Source organism: Poromitra crassiceps (genome assembly GCF_964638095.1).
Source record: "Poromitra crassiceps genome assembly, chromosome: 1".
NCBI lineage: Eukaryota > Metazoa > Chordata > Actinopteri > Beryciformes > Melamphaidae > Poromitra > Poromitra crassiceps.
In genome coordinates, this window is record NC_139623.1 from 28,172,103 (window position 1) to 28,193,649 (window position 21,547).

The 21,547-nt window shown below is 44.0% G+C and overlaps 1 protein-coding gene across 1 annotated transcript in view; it reads right to left on the minus strand.

The window, feature by feature from the left end:
- The window catches only part of npas2 (neuronal PAS domain protein 2), a gene marked incomplete at its 3' end in the record, with an annotated part of 50,296 nt that extends 33,166 nt beyond the window's left edge, over window positions 1-17,130 (minus strand). The window contains 5 exon segments of the mRNA XM_083638070.1: window positions 472-561; window positions 1,111-1,202; window positions 3,473-3,627; window positions 5,751-5,801; window positions 17,045-17,130. Coding sequence (XP_083494196.1) covers window positions 472-561; window positions 1,111-1,202; window positions 3,473-3,627; window positions 5,751-5,801; window positions 17,045-17,100 — 444 coding nt within the window. The 5' untranslated portion in view covers window positions 17,101-17,130.
- Between the last annotated feature and the right edge of the window lie 4,417 nt (window positions 17,131-21,547).

The following is a 21,547-nucleotide window of genomic DNA, read 5'->3' on the forward strand; positions in this document are numbered from 1 at the left end:
ATGCTGAACCTGTGCTGACTCATTTGGGCCACTAATTAGCCATTTTTGCCCATTTACTCAGCCCTAATTACCGAATTCAAAAATCTGTCTCCATTAGGCCACCAGGGGTGTTCTTTACACTTCCTGAAAGATTCAACGCAATCTCATAAAATGGCATAGCTGTGGCCCAATAGACCCTTTTCACAGGGGCCATTTTGTGTCGAAAAGGCAGAATAAACACAGGTGCAAGCAAAACACTAATGAGGGTTTCCAACTTCCAATCATGGAAGATGGAAACCCTCATTAGTATGTTGCTTGCACCTGTGTTTATCCTGCCTTTTCGACACAAAATGGCCCCCGTGAGAAGGGTCTATTCTGCTCATTCACAGATAGACTTCACATTCTTATTATAGGATACTCTATCGCCATGATTGCAAGACAAAAGCTTATTCTTTTATATATATTTCTGAGCATTGCATTGCTCTCACTTACCGGTAAATGGCCAATGAGCGAAGACACACTGTCAGACACATATATGATGTTTCCATCTGTAGTTAATGCTACCAGGAATCCATCTAGAGCCTGTCAAAACAACAAAGTTAGCACTATGACTTATTACCTGTAGCAGGTTTGTGAGGTGTTGTGTTGACAGTACTGGAAATATTAAACAATGGGGCTTAAATGAAAAATTCTTGTAGTTATTCTGTGATCAAGTGCTCCAATCTACCTTTTTATTGTACACACTTGCTCTCCACCTGTCTCGTCTACTTCTACTGCGGTTAATGATTCCTACATTTCCCAGAATGCCTTTCAACAACCCGCAGAGAAGGGCTGTGAACAACTTGTTGCAATCAGCTGTGGGTTACATGTGTAGGTGGAGAGAGTCATGCCATAGCATGAGTTTTTCTAGTCAAAAAGGGGCTGCATTGAATTCTGGTATATTGAGGGACCCAGGAATGCAAGGTACATCTCCAATACAGTAGCTGTTTGTTTTTACAGTATTACGAGTGTTTTAGGGTTTCCTTTCAAATCTGAGGATATCAGTATTTGTATCTGTCAAAGTACAGTATAGTAAAGTACACAGAACAATCTGTTTTTCTACAACGACATAAGCGTGGCTCTAGGTTTTACCTCCAGCATTAGCTGAGTGAACTCCTCGTTACTGAGGAATGACGGCTTCCAGTCCTGCCGTACATCACAAGATTCATTCTGTGCAGTAATGTCTGAAACAGATGAGAGGTGAAAGACAGATTAAATCTGTTGACAATTTAGACTAACAAACAAAGCTGGTTCAATACTGAAATTAAGGTGGATTATGTTCATGTGCAATGGTGTGCGATGACAGCTTTGGCCCTATTACTGTAAGAATACCGTGAACAAATACCCTCTTTTTGTTTGTCAGGACTCACAATCGCATCTCATCCACAATAACTGTCTTCACAGTGGCAATTTATTCATACTACCATTTGCTTTGAAAAATAAAAAGCTGTTATGGGGTAGCTATTAGCTATTTCAGCAACCATGCTACAGTTGCTGATTTATGTGCCCATCATCGACATAAATAAGAGGGTGCCCATGCACATATACAAAAACACACAAATACACAGTCTCATTCCCTTATAGTTTACACACACACACACACACACACACACACACACAAGATGACTTCTATCACCTAGTAATCTCTCAAGACAGACTTTTTCAACTTGCATCGAAAATCTGTCGGCAAGCTCCGTGAAAAGCCAAATAACAGCGCTCGTAGGGGGCAGGCTCGTAGGGGGCAGGCTCATAGGGGGCAGGCTCGTAGGGGGGCAGGCTCGTAGGGGGCAGGCTCGTAGGGGGCAGGCTCGTAGGGGGCAGGCTCGTAGGGGGCAGGCTCATAGGGGGCAGGCTCGTAGGGGGCAGGCTCGTAGGGGGCAGGCTCGTAGGGGGCAGGCTCGTAGGGGGCAGGCTCATAGGGGGCAGGCTCGTAGGGGGGCAGGCTCGTAGGGGGCAGGCTCGTAGGGGGGCAGGCTCGTAGGGGGCAGGCTCGTAAGCAGGCTCGTAGGGGGCAGGCTCGTAGGGTGCAGGCTCATAGGGGGCAGGCTCGTAGGGTGCAGGCTCGTAGGGGGCAGGCTCGTAGGGTGCAGGCTCATAGGGTGCAGGCTCGTAGGGTGCAGGCTCATAGGGGGCAGGCTCGTAGGGGGCAGGCTCGTAGGGTGCAGGCTCATAGGGGGCAGGCTCATAGGGGGCAGGCTCGTAGGGTGCAGGCTCATAGGGTGCAGGCTCATAGGGGGCAGGCTCGTAGGGGGCAGGCTCGTAGGGTGCAGGCTCATAGGGGGCAGGCTCATAGGGGGCAGGCTCGTAGGGGGCAGGCTCATATGGGGCAGGCTCATAGGGTGCAGGCTCATAGGGGGCAGGCTCGTAGGGTGCAGGCTCATAGGGTGCAGGCTCATAGGGTGCAGGCTCATAGGGTGCAGGCTCGTAGGGTGCAGGCTCGTAGGGTGCAGGCTCATAGGGGGCAGGCTCGTAGGGTGCAGGCTCGTAGGGTGCAGGCTCGTAGGGGGCAGGCTCGTAGGGTGCAGGCTCGTAGGGGGCAGGCTCGTAGGGTGCAGGCTCATAGGGGGCAGGCTCATAGGGGGCAGGCTCGTAGGGTGCAGGCTCGTAGGGTGCAGGCTCGTAGGGTGCAGGCTCGTAGGGGGCAGGCTCGTAGGGTGCAGGCTCGTAGGGGGCAGGCTCGTAGGGTGCAGGCTCATAGGGGGCAGGCTCATAGGGGGCAGGCTCGTAGGGTGCAGGCTCATAGGGGGCAGGCTCGTAGGGTGCAGGCTCGTAGGGGGCAGGCTCATAGGGGGCAGGCTCATAGGGGGCAGGCTCATAGGGGGCAGGCTCATAGGGGGCAGGCTCGTAGGGTGCAGGCTCGTAGGGGGCAGGCTCATAGGGGGCAGGCTCGTAGGGGGCAGGCTCATAGGGGGCAGGCTCGTAGGGGGCAGGATCATAGGGGGCAGGCTCGTAGGGGGCAGGCTCGTAGGGGGCAGGCTCGTAGGGTGCAGGCTCATAGGGGGCAGGCTCGTAGGGGGGCAGGCTCGCATGCTCCGCTTTACCCAATCAAAATGGAGTGGACGTGACCGAGTCAACCCATGTGTCATAAAACTTGCCATTTTCAGCATGTAGCAACAACCTTTGTTGTTGTTTCACAGCGGCGGAAGCATTTGAGATCGACAGATTCAACACGCAGGGAGCGGAAAGGAAATCCATAAATGGTCAGAGCTGGTCAGTTGGAGCCAATGGCAGAGCTTGCAGGGAGCGGAAAGGGATTTTCTTTTTCCGACGCAGCGGAAATATCTGGCGGAGCCCCTTGAGTTCCGGTTATTCAGGCAATCAAATGAGCCTGCCCCCAGAGGTTAGAGAAAAATGTATAAAAAAAATGTAACTGTTGGGTTCCCAGATTGGTCACCTAGTGATCCTGAAGAGAAAACAACATGGATCATGGAGTAGAGATAAGGTGATATCCCACCTTTCTGTTTCTGCAGGAAGTCGATAGTTCTCTGCAGTATGGTGGACTTGTCCATCTTGCGTGGATGGCCTTGGCCCTGCAGCATGGTGCAAAGTTCCTTGATGAGCACATTGAATTGGTCTCTTCTTTTCTTTTCCGATTTGTTACGGGATGCCCTTAACCAGTCCACAGAAGAATACAGTTAGAAATCAGTGGCAATACAAATCAGTTGAGCCAATCATGCGACTGCAGTAGAACCCTTATTTATAAATCTCGTTCCGATCGAGGACCTCTTTTAGAAAAGAGCACATTCAGCTGCAGACAGACAACAATAACAACAGTTTGGAATAGAACATCTGAGGGGAAAATGGGACAAGAGGGAGACAGAATAATGGAGAGAAGCAACAGCAGCACTGCACAGTCCTAAACACAAGCAGACCCTGGAGCGTGTTCTCATCTGTAGAGCACGGACTAACATTCAAACTAATATGTGCTCAAACAGAGCATGAGGAAGACTTCAACAGTTTGAACTTTGAATATGAATATAGGCTCATCCTTGATTAATTGATTCAAATGTGCCACTCACTTCTGAATAATACCTCCCAACTTTCCCTCCTACAGTAGGTCTACAGCAGACAGGTTTTTCTGTCTTTTTGTTGTTGAGCATAATAATCCTCATTCATTGATCAAATACAAATTAGTATGCTATCCTACACACTAGGATCCCTATAACTATGATTGGTAAAAAGGCTTCTGTGTGCCAGGTGATTATTAGACTAGAGAGCTCAGCGCATGTGATTAAATGCCATTACTAAAGCATATCATCAAATTAGTCAAATTTACAGTTAAGACTTATTTTAACCTGATATCCTTACTAATTACAACTCTGCATAGCTGTGTGTGACCTAACAGTAACAATTAAGTGTGAGATGTGAAATTAATTTCTCTCTGCTTTTGTTATCCATTTGGTTAGAGAACGACTTGAGATCATGCTGGTTCTTAAATCTTTTCCATAAGTGACTAATCTGGCATAAAGGCAAGTAACCTATTTTTTCCGACACTGCAATCATCACATTAGTATAATCAGAATTTGAGTAATTTGACATTTCTTTCCTCACAAATCCCAGACACACAAACACAAGCTTGTGCACATTTCACCAGGAGGCTCAAAGCAGACATATTGGAGCAATTTGGAACCATTCAACTTCATTTTAGACAGGACCCAATCTCAGGTCATGTTCATAGTCACATTTGTTTAATGCTCAGGTTTCAAGGATAAGGTTTGTGTGCATATTAGATTAGACACTTTTGGCATCTTAAATAGTGTTCAGCTGCTAACCCATTTCCTTTGTGATGTGATTCCCCCCCTTCTCCTTGGAGCCTCTGTGTTTCTTTTTGAAATGACAGCCACAGTAAAACATTTTAACTAACTGCACTGCTCTTTATAGGTGGAAACTTTGAAGCATATTTGAAGCATAGCACTGGCCACACCCCAAATCAGTTGTCAAAGGTGAAATACCTGCTCACTGATTGGGGCATGGCCAGAACACATGCTTCAAAAGTTCAACCCATAGAGAGCAGTACAGCAATGATTTGCTGCCCTATGTGATTTACTGGTGATTTGCAGTTTGAAGAGGAAGATGGGGGAACCCCAAAAAGTATATTATTTAAAAGTTGGAATTATACAAGTTTAAAAATACCACACGCAATCATTTACGGTAGTGTTTCTGTCGAGGCTGCAGAGTTAAAGCTCACACAATGAAATGGAACAAAAATTGAACCTAAATGTCATTAATTTAATTTGATTTTTGTCAAACATTCACGATTAGCATGCCAAAAAGCATGTCTCATTAACATGCAACATGTTTCTAACCTGTTTCATTCGAAGAATCTCAAACTCGATGTATAGTATGTTGAATTCTACCACCTCTAAATAAAATCATCCTTTTTAAGTCTTCCTTTTATCTCTCATATTTGCATAAACCAGTGTTTCCCAAACACCCACACATGGGTCGGGACCCAATTTGGGTCGCGGACCCATGGGGGGTGGGTCACCAACTGGTCGTCATGGCAACTCATTACCGTATGTTTTTTGTGAGTTTGGGTCCCAGGCAGACAAATGTATCTTTTGGGTCCCAAGATGAAAAGGTTTGGGAACCCCTGGCATCAACGCATTTCAAGATGCAAGATGCACGTATACAAATACTTAATGACACAATTCCACACACACACACACACACACACACACACACACACACACACACACACACACACACACACACACAAAGTAATGCAGTACCTTTTTGCCCTGTCTTTCTCATCTTCACCATCTTCCACACAGCTGCTGGTGCTGCGGACAGAAGAGGAAACTGTGTCAGTGTGGATCAACAGAAAAGGAGTTACTTTGTAGCTTACACAGCAATGAAAACAGACATCAACAGATGTTGCGAAAGCTCATAATTACACACTGGCACGATACAATATTGACCCCTTTACTCTAACGTGCAGCTTGGCTTCAGGATTTTATTTGGGGTAAGAACTCATTCACATAAAAAGCAAGGTGTTAAAGGGGCCATATTACGCATTTCTTAATTTTGTATCATATATATGTTGTTACAATCTTGGATGGTCATATTAAACATGGGCTAAGCTTCAAATAAATAGGTGAAAGTGTTTTAATGTTACCCCCATGAACCCCCCCTCCCTCACATGAAGTCTCGTAGACGAGAGCACATGAATTGTGCGAGAACATAGTTCTAGTGACGTCAGGTTACCATGGTGATAACAAGCCTAGCCCGGGCCGGCAGTGCGCGCGCGCCATAGCCTTCACCCGTCCCCCCTGCCCCTCCCTTCCCTGTTCTGACTGCTCCAGTACACTGCCGAATTGTCAACCTAACCCGCGTCACCAGGCGCTCTCCAACCTGGCTGTCTACAACAGTAGTCTCATGGAATAACGGATTTCAGACCGCAAAAACAAGGAGACGACTTGGAAGTGAGCCAGGATGTAGGACTGAAGTGGTAAGTTCTGAAAATATGTGTCTCATTCCAGCATTGGTTGTACCTAGCAGCTAGGAAGCGCTAATGTTACTTACCGCCAGCTGGGTAACGTTAGCACTTGCTATTAGCCTAGCAGCACAGCTGCCTTTCATAGACATGAACAACCGATGAATGACGAAGGCACACATTTTCAGAACTTGTAACGTTAGTCCAACTTGCTGACTTCCTGACTTTCCAAGTCCTCATTTTGGTTTGGTCCATGTAGCCTTTGCTAGGAGAGGCACACTATAGTCACAAGCATTTGGGAAATTAGCTAACTAGCTACATTAGCTGTTGTGTTGTGGCTTGAATGTGACGACAATAGTGTGAAGCTCCCCGGGCAGGGCGGGGAGCTGTAAAACAATTATATAAACGAGCAAGGGATTGTCAAAACGAATTTGACCATCGATAACAAATGTGACTTGGGCGTAACAAGCAAGGCTATCAATTGATATATCAACATCCCCCTAGCTATCTACAGCTCCGCTCGGCCCGGGCTGTGCCGGGACATTTCCTTCGGCGGCTGGCCGAGCAGGGCATCACGTACCGCGGCCAAACACAAAAACTCCTCGTGCTGCCCTCCTGGAGTATTTTGGGGGTTCAGGGACAGGACCTAAAACAGAGCGTTTCAGACAGAGGCTGAACTGAAGGGGGCAGTGAGAGCCAGTACAAGATAAACAATGAGTTTTTTCAACTATGAATGATGCAATAAGTTACTCTACTGGAGGCCAACAATAAAATAATAATACATTATATTAGCAAAATATGGGCCCTTTAAAGCTCATTTTAAATGGCTGGCATCCAGTGATTCAAACAAATTAATGAGGTGGTCAGAGACACTACGGTCACACTGACTAGGTTTTTTTTTTTTTTTTCAATTTTCAATTTTCAGAACAAAGGCAAAACAAACTCAGACACACACAAAAACAAACAAACAAACAAAAACATACCAACATTACAATTATGGTGCTATCAGCCGCCTAAAGTGCTTAAATGCTTAAATGACAAATGACAAATCAGCTGGGCCAGTTATTCATAATTTCTAATCTCATCAAAGTAGGCCAGGAAAGGGTCCCAAATAGTGGAAAACCTCCTAAGTGAGTTGGTCCTCAGGAACCTGAGTCTCTCCATACGAACAACCGAAATCATGTCTGCTAGCCACAGTTGAAAAGAAGGTGGAGAGTGGGACTTCCACTCCTTCAGAATAAGTCTCTTGGCGACAGTCGTCCCCTGTGTTAGAGATTGCTGCACAGCCGTAGGGAGGAGCAGGGAAGATTCAGAACTCCGGCTGAAGGGTTATTTTATAAGCCTTAGAGTACCAGTCAAATATCTTGGCCCAAAATCCGGATAGCGAAGAGCAAAACCAAATAGCGTGTGACAGTGTGCCCTCTAGCACCTGACACCTATCACATAGTGGTGAGACAAAAGGGTAGATCCTGTGCAACCTAGACTTAGAATAGTGAAGTCGGTGAGTGACTTTAAATTGGATCAGCTGGTGTCTGCTGTTGATTGAGCAGAGTTGAACCACAGACAGACTCCTGTCCCATATAATTTCAGACAATTCAACACCAAGTTCCTCCTGCCATGCGACTAGGTTTACATGCACAGGCAATTCCTTTCTTATCCCAGTTGCTTGCTTGGTAACGTCATAATTCTGTTAGAATAATCTGGTTAACCTCCAATGATAAGAACAGACATGAGATGACACTGGCTGACTCCCATATCAAACAGGTTATGCATCTTTAGTATGCTTTGTTGCTAGTGGATCATTCCAGCTGTGGGTGGGACACTGCAGGTGGGCAGAAATATATATTTTTTTATATATATATTTTATTTTCAATTTTTTATAGAACACAAACAAAACAGAGAGGCTCAGACACAAGAAAAGAAACAAAAACATACAAACATAATCAACATTCAATATTACAGTGGTGCTACCAGCCATGCAAGGTGCTTATGTGCTTGTAAGCGATGTACTTGGGATTTCCTGCAAGGGGTCTAAAGGAAACCAGCTGAGCGAGTCACCCGTCGCCCCTAATCTGATCGAGGTACACTAAAAATGTATATATATATATAGCATATAGTTAGAAATGTTCTAAGTGAGTTTGTTCTCAGGAACCTGCGTCTCTCCATCCTTATAACAGAGATCATGTCTGTCAACCACAATTGGAAAGAGGGTGAAGAGGGGGACTTCCATTCCTTAAGAATACGTTTTTTGGCAACAGTTGTCCCCAGCGTCAGAGATTGTTGCACAGCTGTAGTGAAGTTCAGAGAGGACTCAGAAATATACTTTTAACTGCTTTATTAATGGCAACAGGGACACTGAGTCATATAGTATCAAAAAGTACATCCAAATAGCTTATCTGTATACCCCATGAAAAATAGAAAGACAGTAGCATTTCTGCTCTACTGTACCACCTCCAACAACGATGTAAACAGAATAAATGTGACAGCAACCCAGTAGCATCAGATTGCAGTCTTACAGTAAATCAGAGAACAAAATGAGCCCACTAGCTTGTTGAGCGGTTACATTCTGTTAAACACAAGAGAGATTTGAGAGGGCCTGTCATTTCACCACCTCAGGAGTTTTATCACAGCCATGAATTTATAACAGCAGAAAGTCAAAAGGAAAAATGTCCACCAACGATGGTGCTACACAGCAGTAGTTACTCCATGCTAAATAGATGATTAATACAGCAGTAAACTAGAAATGAGCTAAAATAAATATATCTGATCTGTTCAGCAGTAAATTTCACATTATATCTAAAAAACATTATGATATGAGATATGAAGTCAGACCTATGATTATCTACAGTATACAATAAAATATAGCAAGCACAGCTAAGTTAGCGCCATAAATGCTAGATAGCTAAATAAGGCTACCAGTAGGTTGCAATAACCGCAATATTGCAATACCATGCTATAGGCAAACCAACCGCGATGGATGGCAAGCAACCACCACAACGCCCACGCTATGTTCACGTTTTTCCCAGGGCACAGCTGAGGGCATCACACGCCAACTCAATCAGTCAAGTCACACTTAACACATTGAGTGCCAGCCGTTTTTTCAATGCTGTAGGTAAGTTGTGCCAGTTTTTTTTTTGAGGATTCTGGCTCATTTTACAAGAGCCGAGGATTCTTTTCTGTTAAGACTTCGTGAACACCAATCATCTAAAAAGAACTAATAGAATGTGTGCTTTCTCTGTCTAAAAGAGTTTGTTTGTAGAGTTAGTAGTTATGTAGATATTAGCCGTTGAGTACAGCATGGTTTCAGAGATTTTCAGACAGTTTTGAGATAAATGGATTTTTAGAACCACCTCACGTGCCTGTGATTATGGGTGCCCTTGGGCAAGTCTGTATACTGTTTTTTGTGTGTGTGTGTGTGTGTGTGTGTGTGTGTGTGTGTGTGTGTGTGTGTGTGTGTGTCTCCAAACTCCTCCCTCCGTAGGTGTGGCTTTGCAGTGTTTTGTCACAGGCGAGTTTGATCCCAAAAAAAGAGAAGGGAATCGCAGGAGCGGGGAAGAGGAGAGGAGAGGAGAGGCGAGGGGGGGGGGGGGGTTAGACACGGGAGAGAAATTCCTTCGCGATCCCCTTCTTCCAATCTTGAGGCAGCCTACTCCGCTCTGCTGCTGCTGCTGCTGCTGGCGGCTCTCGGGCAGTCTGGCTTACTGAACGGGCTCGTTCGTTTCTTGAGGTGTCGGCTGAGAGCTTTGAAGAAGCTTTTGCGATTCTGGTCTTATTTATGCGCAAAGGTACTCGAGTGTGTGTGTGTGCGCGCGCGCGCGCGCGTGCGTGTGTGTGTGTGTGTGTGTGTGTGTGAAATCGAAAGAGTTTTCGCCCAGCTATTACCTTGAAAATTAGAATGGCTTTCTCCAGCCGTGGCTGTGGCTTTCTCTCTGTCTGGAGAGAACTGTCGCCACTTAGTGGTCGGTAAAATAGATTATACACATTCTCTTCCTCCAATAGTGGTATAGAAGACGTAAAAGGGGTTGATTGATGTCCCACCGTCAAAAAAAAAAAATGTTTATGTAAGACGAGATATCTCGTCTTTGGCACTCAACGGTTGGATTATGTAAGACGAGATATCTCGTCCATGGCACTCAACGTGTTAAGGGCTCATTATACTCGAGCTAGGCTCCGCAAGGTGAAGCTCCGCGAGTCACGTGCGGACCTCGCGCTGGGGCAGATGCTTTTATACTCAGAAGTGATCAGCCAAGTGATGAGCATGTTACATGATTATACAATGGTAGTGAGAACAGGCGGTGAAAAGTCGCAATGAAATGCTATTATGTGCAGTACTGAGTGCGCTTTCACTCTCAAATGACCATACATCAGCACATGAATGAATCACCAAACTTGTTTTTACTGAATAGCTGTTTCAGTTCTCAGCCCTGATAGCCTACTCTGTGCTGCTTTTAATCTCTCTCAACCATGCTCTCAACACAACACATTTACTTTAAATGACTAAAAACAAACAGTTGCAAATCAAAGTTTAGCCTATCACACGGGTCAAGAAATGTGGGGAAAACACAGCTCAGTGTTCAGGGCTCAGTGGCTCGAAAGCGTCCATGTTTGGAGAGAAGCCGTGCAGAGGTCGCGCTGCAAGAAAAATCTTCAGGTACGCGGTGGGCGGCCTACGGGGGTCGCGCCCAACACATTGACGTCATTTGACGCTCACGCCCCTCGCTCCCCCCCCCCCCTCGCTCCTCCCCCGCGCCCCTCGCTCCCCCCCCCTCGCTCCTCCCCCCCTCGCTCCTCCCCCGCGCCCTTCACGGCACGGCGAGTATAAAACAAGCTTTAGTGAGGTGTTGCTTCATGAGATGGCCTCTAGTTTCTTGGCTGGGTAGTGTTTGGACATCTGGGCCAATCACAGTGCTTAAATACAGCAAGCTCCACTCAACTGGGATGCCGGGCGACTTTAAACATAATATGACCTATGTCTAATGTTATAATGTTATGTCTAATGTTATATCTAATCAATGATCACAGCGCTTCCCACACACAGCGTAGCCCCCCTCCCTCCGCTGTGAGTAAAGACTGTAGGTTATTGATATGCAAATTAGCATGTGACGTCATCCAGCGACTTCTAGCGACCTTTTGACAGTTATCCCCTATATAACTGTCCCCTATATAGCATATCGTGCTGTTGAGCCACCATAAATCACCACAGGTGAAATTCCTTCACCGTGACAGGCAGCCATACCTACAAGCATGAGAACAATTAAATACAAGACAAACAACATATCAACTAAGAGCTACTGTAAGGGGGTGGGCCATCACAGCATAATCATCTTACAAAACAGACGTGCATTCATGTACTTCAGTTACAGTTTGTACATGTCTATAGGTCTATTGTAAGTAAGTAAGTAAGTAAAAGTTTATTTCTAAAGCACCCCTCCCAGCACGAATGCACAGAGTGCTGTACAAAATATAGCAGTCAAAGCATTTAGGCCTATATGGCACTAAGGCATAATAATAACAAAGCATAGCATGACAGGAAAATAGAATAAAAACTTAAAAACAATATACAAACATGAAACCAAGTGCAAGAGGACAGTGACGTGATGAACGGCCTAAGACTGCTGTGGAACAATCATAATGAAAGCATTTCCTTTAACACCATGTCCATGGGTTAAATATCACTGATGAAACGTGCTGCTGCTGTGGCCTGCTGCTCCACTCTCCAATGAGGCAGACAGCATGAAATGCTTCAAGCCATTGGTGTTAAAGGAGAATTTCGGTTTTTTTTTCAACCTGGACCCTATTTTCCACACTGTATGTGTAATAAACATTTTTTTTTCTAATTGGTCGAGTATTCACAGAGATAGCCTTGTTTACAGCTGGAGCAATGTGCTCAAACAACTGCAGCGTGTACTACACAGGGCAAGCTGCCCCTGTCTGTTCCTCTCTTTCTCCTGGCCTGCTCGTACGCCCCGGAGAATAATATTCATGTAGGAGTCGTCTCTATGCGAGCAGGCGAGGAGAAAGAAAGGAGGCGACGGGTGCTCCGTCTATGTGCCGACAGCCCGCAAGCAGAACCAGCTGAGCGAGGTGGCGTGCAGCGTGTCGGTGCAACCAGCAAGAAGACAGTGAAGCTCGCGCTGTGTCACCACAGAGGATTTCCCCCCTCTCTTCAACAGCGCGGTGCTGGAGAAGTTGCAAAAAACAGAGGGACTGAATGGGAAACTATCCATCAATCAGCTAAATATATATAGTAGGGGTGGGAGAAAAAATCGATTCACCTAAGTATCGCGATTTTTAATGTCACGATTTTTTGAATCGATCTTTTATTCCAGAATCGATAATCGCAAAAGCAAAAAAAAAAAAAAAAAAAAAAATTTTTTTTTTTTTTTTTTGTGCCCGCAGTCAGGCCACTCACTGAACAGCAGGCCAGGCGCCGCCTACTGGTTTACTAGTGGTTTTATTACTTTATTAGTTAGTCTGAAGTAATAATTACACTTCAGGGTTAAAGTGGGTGCATCTTTGGGCTTCAAACGTCGGCCCATATCGGCCTGGCCTGCTTGGTATCTAATGCCCGGCCTGAATTATGATCCCAGTCCGCCCCTGTTTTTAACTATATCGCCCAGCCCTACTCATGATATATAATATACAGTCTCTAGTGTATGATTCAACTTTTCCCATGTTCTAATCTAGTGTAAAAAGCAAACAAACTGAAAAAAGAAAAGAAAAAAAGAAACAAAAATCGCAATAAATCGTAATATCGAATCGCAATAATCGTAGAATCGCAATACTTAAGAATCGCAATATATATCGAATCGGCACCCAAGTATCGTGATAGTATCGAATCGGGAGATAAGTGAATCGGCACAGCCCTAATATATAGAGTCATTTCCATGTTGCCGGACACTATTGACAGTTTGAGCCTGCCAGCCGGCAATACAAACAGTTTTATTAGCAAACGTGTAGAGAGAGCCGCAGGGATGACGTATTTTTGTAGTCAGAACACGGAAGTCCCGGACTTCATGGTTCTTCACTGTTTCTGCCTATGGGATTTTTTAATGGGTTTTTGGCGCGATGCTTCAAATAAGGTCTCTGGGCAACGCAAGCTTAATCAAACGCGAACCAGTGTTCAGCGGGATAATCTTCACACATGAGGACCACTTTCATGAAGCGTAAATGCGAGCCCTAGAAGTAAAAAGCTTGTGCTAAACTAATCCAGAACTACACACAGTGTCGCATAGGCTTCCACGTCACCACTCAACCTGGAATGTTGTTGATGTGTGCGCTGCTGTGCACTGATTACCCCGGGCTGAACCAGGTGAGGGAAAGAGAATTTCCATGTTCGTCCTTTGAAGTGATGACGTTATTGACGTATAATATCCCCGTCGACTCCACAGTGTAGTCTCATTTAGACGTTTGCTAGCTAGCCGCCCTTTTAACGCCACGTAAAAGCTTCAAAACTCATAAAAGTGGTCCTCATGTGTGAAGATTATCCTGCTGAACACTGGTTCGCGTTTGAATAAGCTTGCGTTAACCACAGACTCATCCCTGCGGCTCTCTATAGAGTATAGACGATGCGGTGCGAGCTTGCCCTGTACAGTACACTGTGTAGTTGTTTGAGCACATTACTCCAGCTGTAAACAAGGCTATCTCGGTGAGTACTTGACCAATTTAAAAAATATATGTCACGATGAGTTTATTAGACACATACAGTGTGGAAAATAGGGTCCAGGTTGAAAAAAAACTAAATGATCCTTTAAGCCTAATAGTTTGTTCCACTGCAACATGACTGCAGGCGCCATTGTATAAGAAGTTGTCTGTTGTCTTCAGTAAACTCTTTGTCTTCGATACATGGAAGTGGTGGCCATACTGTTTCCGGTCATATCTCGGTTAAAAAAACGTTACTTTAGAAGCCACAATATTGCTTATTGTTAACAAACCAGCCAACAGATATCAAAGCTGATGGACTTTATGGAAACAGCGTAAATCGAACTGGTTAAAAGTTATTATTGCGGCGATTTGAGCCTGGTGAACACTTAGTTAGCAAACACAGCTAACGGCTAACAGCTAGCTAACAGAGGCAGAGGGTATTTAGTGTCAATATTGTATATACTGTTTATCATACATAACGTCACTCATCAAACCATTATAATGTCTGACATCACCTATTTTTACCAACAACTTATTTTTATGATTTTTTTATGAATTTAAAAAATATATAATACTGCCCCGAGTGGGCTTTGAACTCGGGATCTCCAACTTGCCGGCCGGCTAATTCTACCACTACGCTATCTGTTCACTGAAGGAATCTGTTGTACGTTGGAGTAATATAGCCTACCTTTTCAAAACATGGACCCCTTGTTCTTTTTTATAGCGGTATAACATCCATGGAGTCGGGACAGTTTTAATAAAAATGAAAGTTAATTTAATTCAAACCGTAATCTCGAAGAATCATTGAGGGTTCCCTCAAAATTTACAAGTGTCACCACCAGCCTATAACGTTGTTTACCCAGTGCTCCTGCACACACAGGCTATACGAGACACGAATATAGCCTATACCGTAGGATTTTGGCAGATTTTTTTTTTTTTTTTTTTAAATAGTGCGGGTCAAGTCTTTGTGGATCAGACATCACAGTGTAACCGTCTACAATCTGTGTAAGCAGAACCCCGAAACACATTAACGCCGCCCAATGTTACATTCCAACTTCCAACTCATAAATGTAGTCTACGCCTCGCAGTGTATTTTCTCTCTCTCAAAACAATCTGGCAAGAAGATATGCAAGTGTGACACACAGTGAGAAAAAAGAAAGTGAGAAAAAATAAATCATGTATTGGGAAAAAAAGTGATAGATCGATTGAAGATGCATCGAGATGCATCGATAATCGTAATCGAATGGAATCGTAGCCCTCTAAATCGTAATCGAATCGAATCGTGAGGCCAGTGAAGATTCACAGCCCTAATCTCCTAATAGAGAAATTCAGTGCTGCAGTATGAAACAGCACATATGCAAGATGGCTCAGACTTGAAAGTTTAGTTACATGTCCAGTAACACACGATAACACAAGTGTAACCTAGGTTATTTTCTGTAGCTAAAGATTACCGATGTCCCCTAAACACCTCACGTCATCTGCCTATTGTAGACAATTTACAGAGGTTCCATAAATGCCTCATATGCAGGCTACTGCTACAGATAATGTTTTTGTTTATTTGCTGCCTCGCTTGTAGTTTTAAATGAGGAAATGCACAACTTTCTTTTAAGGGCACAATGGCCAGTTGAAAACAGGGCATGCCAAACTGGCCTGTGGGTAGTTCTTCACATATACCAGTTAAAGGAGAAGTTCACCCTGAAATGAAAATGCAATCATTTTCTATTCACCCCCATGCCAATGGATGGACGGGTGAAGTTTTTTAGTCCACAAAACACAGTCCTGGAGTTTCACAGCAAAACACCATTGCAGCATTCTCCTAAACAATTGAAGTGGATGGGGACCAACTTTCAAACGTAAAAAAAAAAGCCATGAGCCAAGTCTCCAGAAGCCCCGCGATTCTAAATCAACCTGAAAAGATGTCATCTACATCCCATTTTGATCTGAAATCTTCACTGTTGCAGTAGGAAGAAGTTTGAAAGTTGGTCACCATCCACTTCAGTTGTATAGGGGAAAGCTCCAATGGTCTTTTGCTGTGAAACTCCACAAATGTTTTGTGGACTAAAAAACATCACTCTTGATAATCCTTGTATCCACAAACAAACAGAATTTCTCGCTATATGAACCACAACAAATCGTGCTGGTCACAGCGGTATTTTTTGTTATGTCTGATAAATAACCTAACTTCACATTCATTTATATGTCCGTTTTATGGGGGGTACGGTGTAATCGTCACTGCCCACATACTTTCATGCGTCTTTCACGTTGGTATCATGTTAAGCAATACCTCCACCAGTGGGCAGTAGAGAGTCAAATGTGTGAGTCTGTGTGTGGTTCTGTTTCATGCGTATCCATAAGCTTTCAGAGGATGGACAGAAATATGCACGGAATGAACGCAGAGTACGGACAGAAGGCTCTGTCCGTCTCTGTCTCCATCTTTAATGTAGAGTAGAATTGGGCCTTTACTCCTGTTAGCTACAGTAGTACGCCAAAACACCATCAGCCTCTCAAAGCTTGGAGCTATGATAGTATGTGGAATTGAGCATGCAATGACTGCAAAAAACAGGACATTCACACATCCTCAGTATCCCATCTAATAGCATCAGGAATTCTATCCAGATTGATCATAGCCCGGATAAGAGCTTTTCACACCCAGTGTGACATGTCAACTCACTACCAGAATACAAAAGCATTCCAGACATTGAGAGATTATTGGTGTGCATGTAAACATTGCCATTGTAAATCCTGAAATCCCAAGCTGCAAATCTCAACCCATTTGAAATGTGTATGTAGTATGTAGTATGTAATATGGTAACGTGATGTCTTCATCATATCATTCAAATGTTACATTAACTATAGACACTCACAAAATACACTTTGTACTGTAAATAAAGGACCACAAAAGCCAATGTAGATCACAAAATGAAGTAAACTGGTTTTGGTACTCACTCCCATTCGTTGCGACTGGACGGACAGGTGCCACCGAAGTCAGAAAGGTTGTCCATACTCACTCCCTTTCCCAGCCAGGCCCTTTCTCAAGTCTTAGCCAGGCCCTTTCTCAAGTCTTATCAATCCCATCGGCGCTGACAGTGCGTCAACACCCTGGAGAAAACTGCCGGTCACCAGCTCCCCACCACCTCTTCGAGTCCTCCAAAGAAACGCCAAATCCTATGAAAGCAAACACAAACTTGTTAAAACAATTGAAACTGGCCAGTGGCCAGTACTGTTTATCTGCAAATCACAGACGGATGTGACGTCTAATTTGTATGACATCAAGCAAAAGCTCTGTTTCTTCAAGAGGACTTCCCCAGCCTAGAAAACAGGGTTCATACACTCTTCCATGCTTTACTGGCCTTTTGTCAGGACAGTGACTCAGACTTGGGACTCATGCTAATGTGATCCTGTCATCAATGAAAAACCAGCAACTGAACGTTTTTGTTTGTTTTTCCAGATTTCCCCCCATTTTCCCCCCAATTATACTTGGCCAATTTCCTCCTGCTGCCCCGGTCGCTGCTCCACCCTCTGCCGATCTGGGGAGAGCCGTAGACTAGCACCATGCTTCCTCCGACACGTGCAGTTGCCAGCTGTTTCTTGTCACCTGCCGGATCTTCACCGGCAGGACGTTGTAGCACGTGGGAGGATCACGCTATTCCTACCAGTTCCCTTCTGCCCCGAACAGGCGCCCCGACCGACCAGTGGAGGCGCTAGTGCAGCGCCCACGACCAGTCCAGGACACATATAATCCGGCTTCCCACCCGCAGACACAGCCAATCATTCCTGTATGGACAACTGACCAAGCCGGAGGTAACACGGAGGCGCGAACCTGCGATCCTCGTGTTGGTAGGCAGGGAACCTACCGCTACAGTACCCGGACACCCAAGCAGCTGAACGTTTTCTACTGTGAGGGCTTCAGCATGTTATTTGGCCAGCAGTGCAAAGTGCATTAACCATTTTCAGTTTCTACCTGGATACTGCAGTTCACGACTAAAGAAGTGTTACGCACTGGACAGGACGAGCTCTGTGACCTAGAAAAATGCCGGAAGCAGACATCTCTTTTGATGGCCCAGCATAACAAAGAGTGTGGAAGAGCCATCTCCTTCACATCCTCTGAATAAAGCAAGCGTAACAACATGGAGCAATCACCTCTGGGATCTCGAACAGTCTATTGCAAATAAAACCAAGAACTCACACGACCGCAGCCTTGGCCAACTGCATGCAAACAACCCATTAAGACATGATCAAAATGTCTGAATGCAGGCTACAATTGAAAAGGAAATACATAGGCTACATATAAAATACATATAAACAGTGTTGGGGGTAACTCATTACAAAAGTAACATATTACATGTAATATATTACTTTTAGCAGTAACTCAGTAATATAACTTATTACTTATAGGATTTCAGTAATATTATACCAGTTACTTTGTCAAGTAACTCAAGTTACAAATTGAGTTACATTTTTATTCAATCAAAGCACATATTTAAAAAAGATACAATCATTTCCTAATCAAACTGTGTGTTTTTATGCAAATAACCACTATAGATGACAATAACAAAGGAAAAGAATAACATTTAGAATTTTGGATTGTTTACACTGACTTCAAGGCGGTTGACATTATTTTTCGGGATGGTTCTGTGGCGGTGATGTCATTCTGCTACTGCTGTTGTTTTGGTAAACGTAATGCAAAAGTAGTGAAATAAATAACGAGTTACTCTACACAGAAAGTAATATTGTAAAGTAACTTATTACTTTCAAATGAAAGTAACTAGTAATATGTAGTATATTACATTTTGAAAGTAACTTGCCCAACACTGCATATAAAATACATATAAATACATATAAATACATAGGCTACATATAAAATACATATAAATACATATAAAATACATATAAATACATAGGCTACATATAAAAACAAGTACTCAACTTGTTCTGCTCATAGAAGAGAAGACATGGGGGAGAAGCACTCAAAAGTCCATTCTCAACAGTCCATTATACTTCTTCAGTGTTCCATCCATGTTCTATGAGTCACCACAAGTTGTTAGGCCTTTTTCAACTGTCTGAACTTCATCACTTTAAATCAATCAAAGGCACCAAGCAAGGCCCGCTATCAATCCCTCCTAAACTGCACTGTTTCCAGTAGCAGAGTAAGGAAACAGCACATACTTCTTTCCTTTAATCCTGATTAAAATAGTTCATGGTTTTGTGGTGTGGAAATATTTTACATTATGTATCAATTATACCTCAGTTATTATTATCTTGTGGGTATATTCAATACACTCCTGTGCATCTTGACAGTGGTTTCTCCTTCGGCCACTTCCTCTGGACTCTTTATAGAGAGCCAAAGTGAACGTCACTTCCTGCCTTTCTCTGGGCACCAGCATCGGAAGGAATATGAATGGCGACAGACAATACTTTTTTTATCCCGTTTGAATTGTGCCACAGGGTACACATGTTAAATTTTGTCAATTTAAAAGACAACTATGCATGTCAAGAAAGTCGCAGTTTATCCTGAAACTGAAACTAGGGATGCACCGATCCACATTTTTTCACTTCCGATCCGATTCTGATACCTGAATTTGGATATCTGCCGATACCGATATTATGCCGATACCAATATTTTTCTTGAATATATAGTATACGCAAAGATTTGGCCAATTAACACATTCACTGCCAACAGTTTATCCAATACAGTAGGTAGCTTCTGCCAATGGGTTTTTTTGAGGATTCTGGCTCATCTTTCAAGAGCCGAGGATTATTTTCTGCTAGGACTTTGTGAACACAAAATATATCAAAAGAACTAATAGAATGTGTGCTTTCTCTGTCTAAAAGAGTTAGTTTTTATCATGTTCTGTTATGTAGGCATTAGCAGTTGAATACAGCATGGTTTCAGCGTCTGAGAAGGAAAGCTGAGATAAATGCATTTTTGTGAAATTCGATAGAACAGGCAGAACAGTCACTTTAACCATTTATTTTTGGCATCAGTGAGACATCAGACATCTAAACAATAGTTCTGAACAGTAATTTCCTCCAATATAACAGCACCCCCACAGCACCCCGCAAACTCCTCCCTCCATGGGTGTGTCTCTGGTGGCTCTGCAGCGTGTGTCACAGGCGAGTCTCTGCTGCCTGTCTGTGCTGCCTGGCGGCCGCTCGTCGGGCGAGTCTGGATCGGGCTCGCTCGTTTCTGGGGTTTCGGTTGTGAGCTGGGATGAAGCTGCGTGCGATTCTGGGCTTTCTGCTGCGTGTTTCAAAGTGTGTTGCACCCAGAGTCTATTTTTGGAATCCCCCACCGTTGTGCGCCAGCTCCCAGCGCGAAAGCGTTTTCGCCAAACCATTCTCATGAGAATGGTTTCCTCACGCTTTTTCCTGCTGTTTTTACTCGACTTTCTCTAATCTGGAGAGCACTGTCGCCACTTAATGGGTCGGTAAAATAGGTTATACACATTCAATAGCTCCCATATTTTTATAGGAGATGTAAAAGGGTTTGATCCACGTCCCACCGTCAATTTTTTTTTTTTTTTTTTTTTTGACGAGTTAACTCGTCGACGGCAGTCAACGGTTGGTTTCTGTTTGACGAGTTAACTCGTCGACGGCAGTGAACATGTTAAAGATTTTTTTTTAAATATACCTTGCAAAAAGCAGACAAAATTAAGAAAATATACAAGGCAAAGAAGGATACTATTATTATACATGGGCAAATTACGGCGCTGGAATTGCAAAAATCCGATCCGATCCGATTCGTGAATTAGTGCCAATATCGGCACCCGATACCGATATTGGATCGGATCGGCCCCATCCTGAAACGTAAGGTTTAGTTTTGTCAATCAACTACATCTCGTGTCGCACATTATACGTCACACCATCAACAACAATGGATTGGCGTAAGAGACGTCACTTGTTGTTGTGCATAGTCTTTCTGATTTATAACTTATAGTGCCACAGTTTTACCACAAACTGCGACTTTCTCGACTTGCAGAGTTATCTTTTACATTGACAAACATGACGTGTGTACTCCCGTGGCACAATTCAAACGGGATAAAAAAGGTAGCGTATCGCTGTATTCACCACCATCCATATTTTTCCATACGCTGGTGCCCAGAGAAAGGCGGGAAGTGACGTTCACTTTGGCTCTCTGTTCCATGCAGTAGCCATCTGAGTGACCTACTGAAGTGGCCTCAGGGGCACCACCATGGACATTGCATTTTGCATTGCTCGGTCAATCTAAATAAGACCCATTGTCAAGAGGAGAAATACTGGAGTGAAAGCGCAATAGTGAGTTGGATGCAGTGCAAACTTTGTAATTAACTAATCAAAAAGATGATATGTCTCTCTATGCGATGGCCCAGGCTTTGGAAGTCCATATCCAGCACTTGCCTGCCAACTAGCTTGAACGGCATCAAGAGCATTAAAGGTCTTCTTATCCCCTTTTCTGCTGTGAAGTAGGGC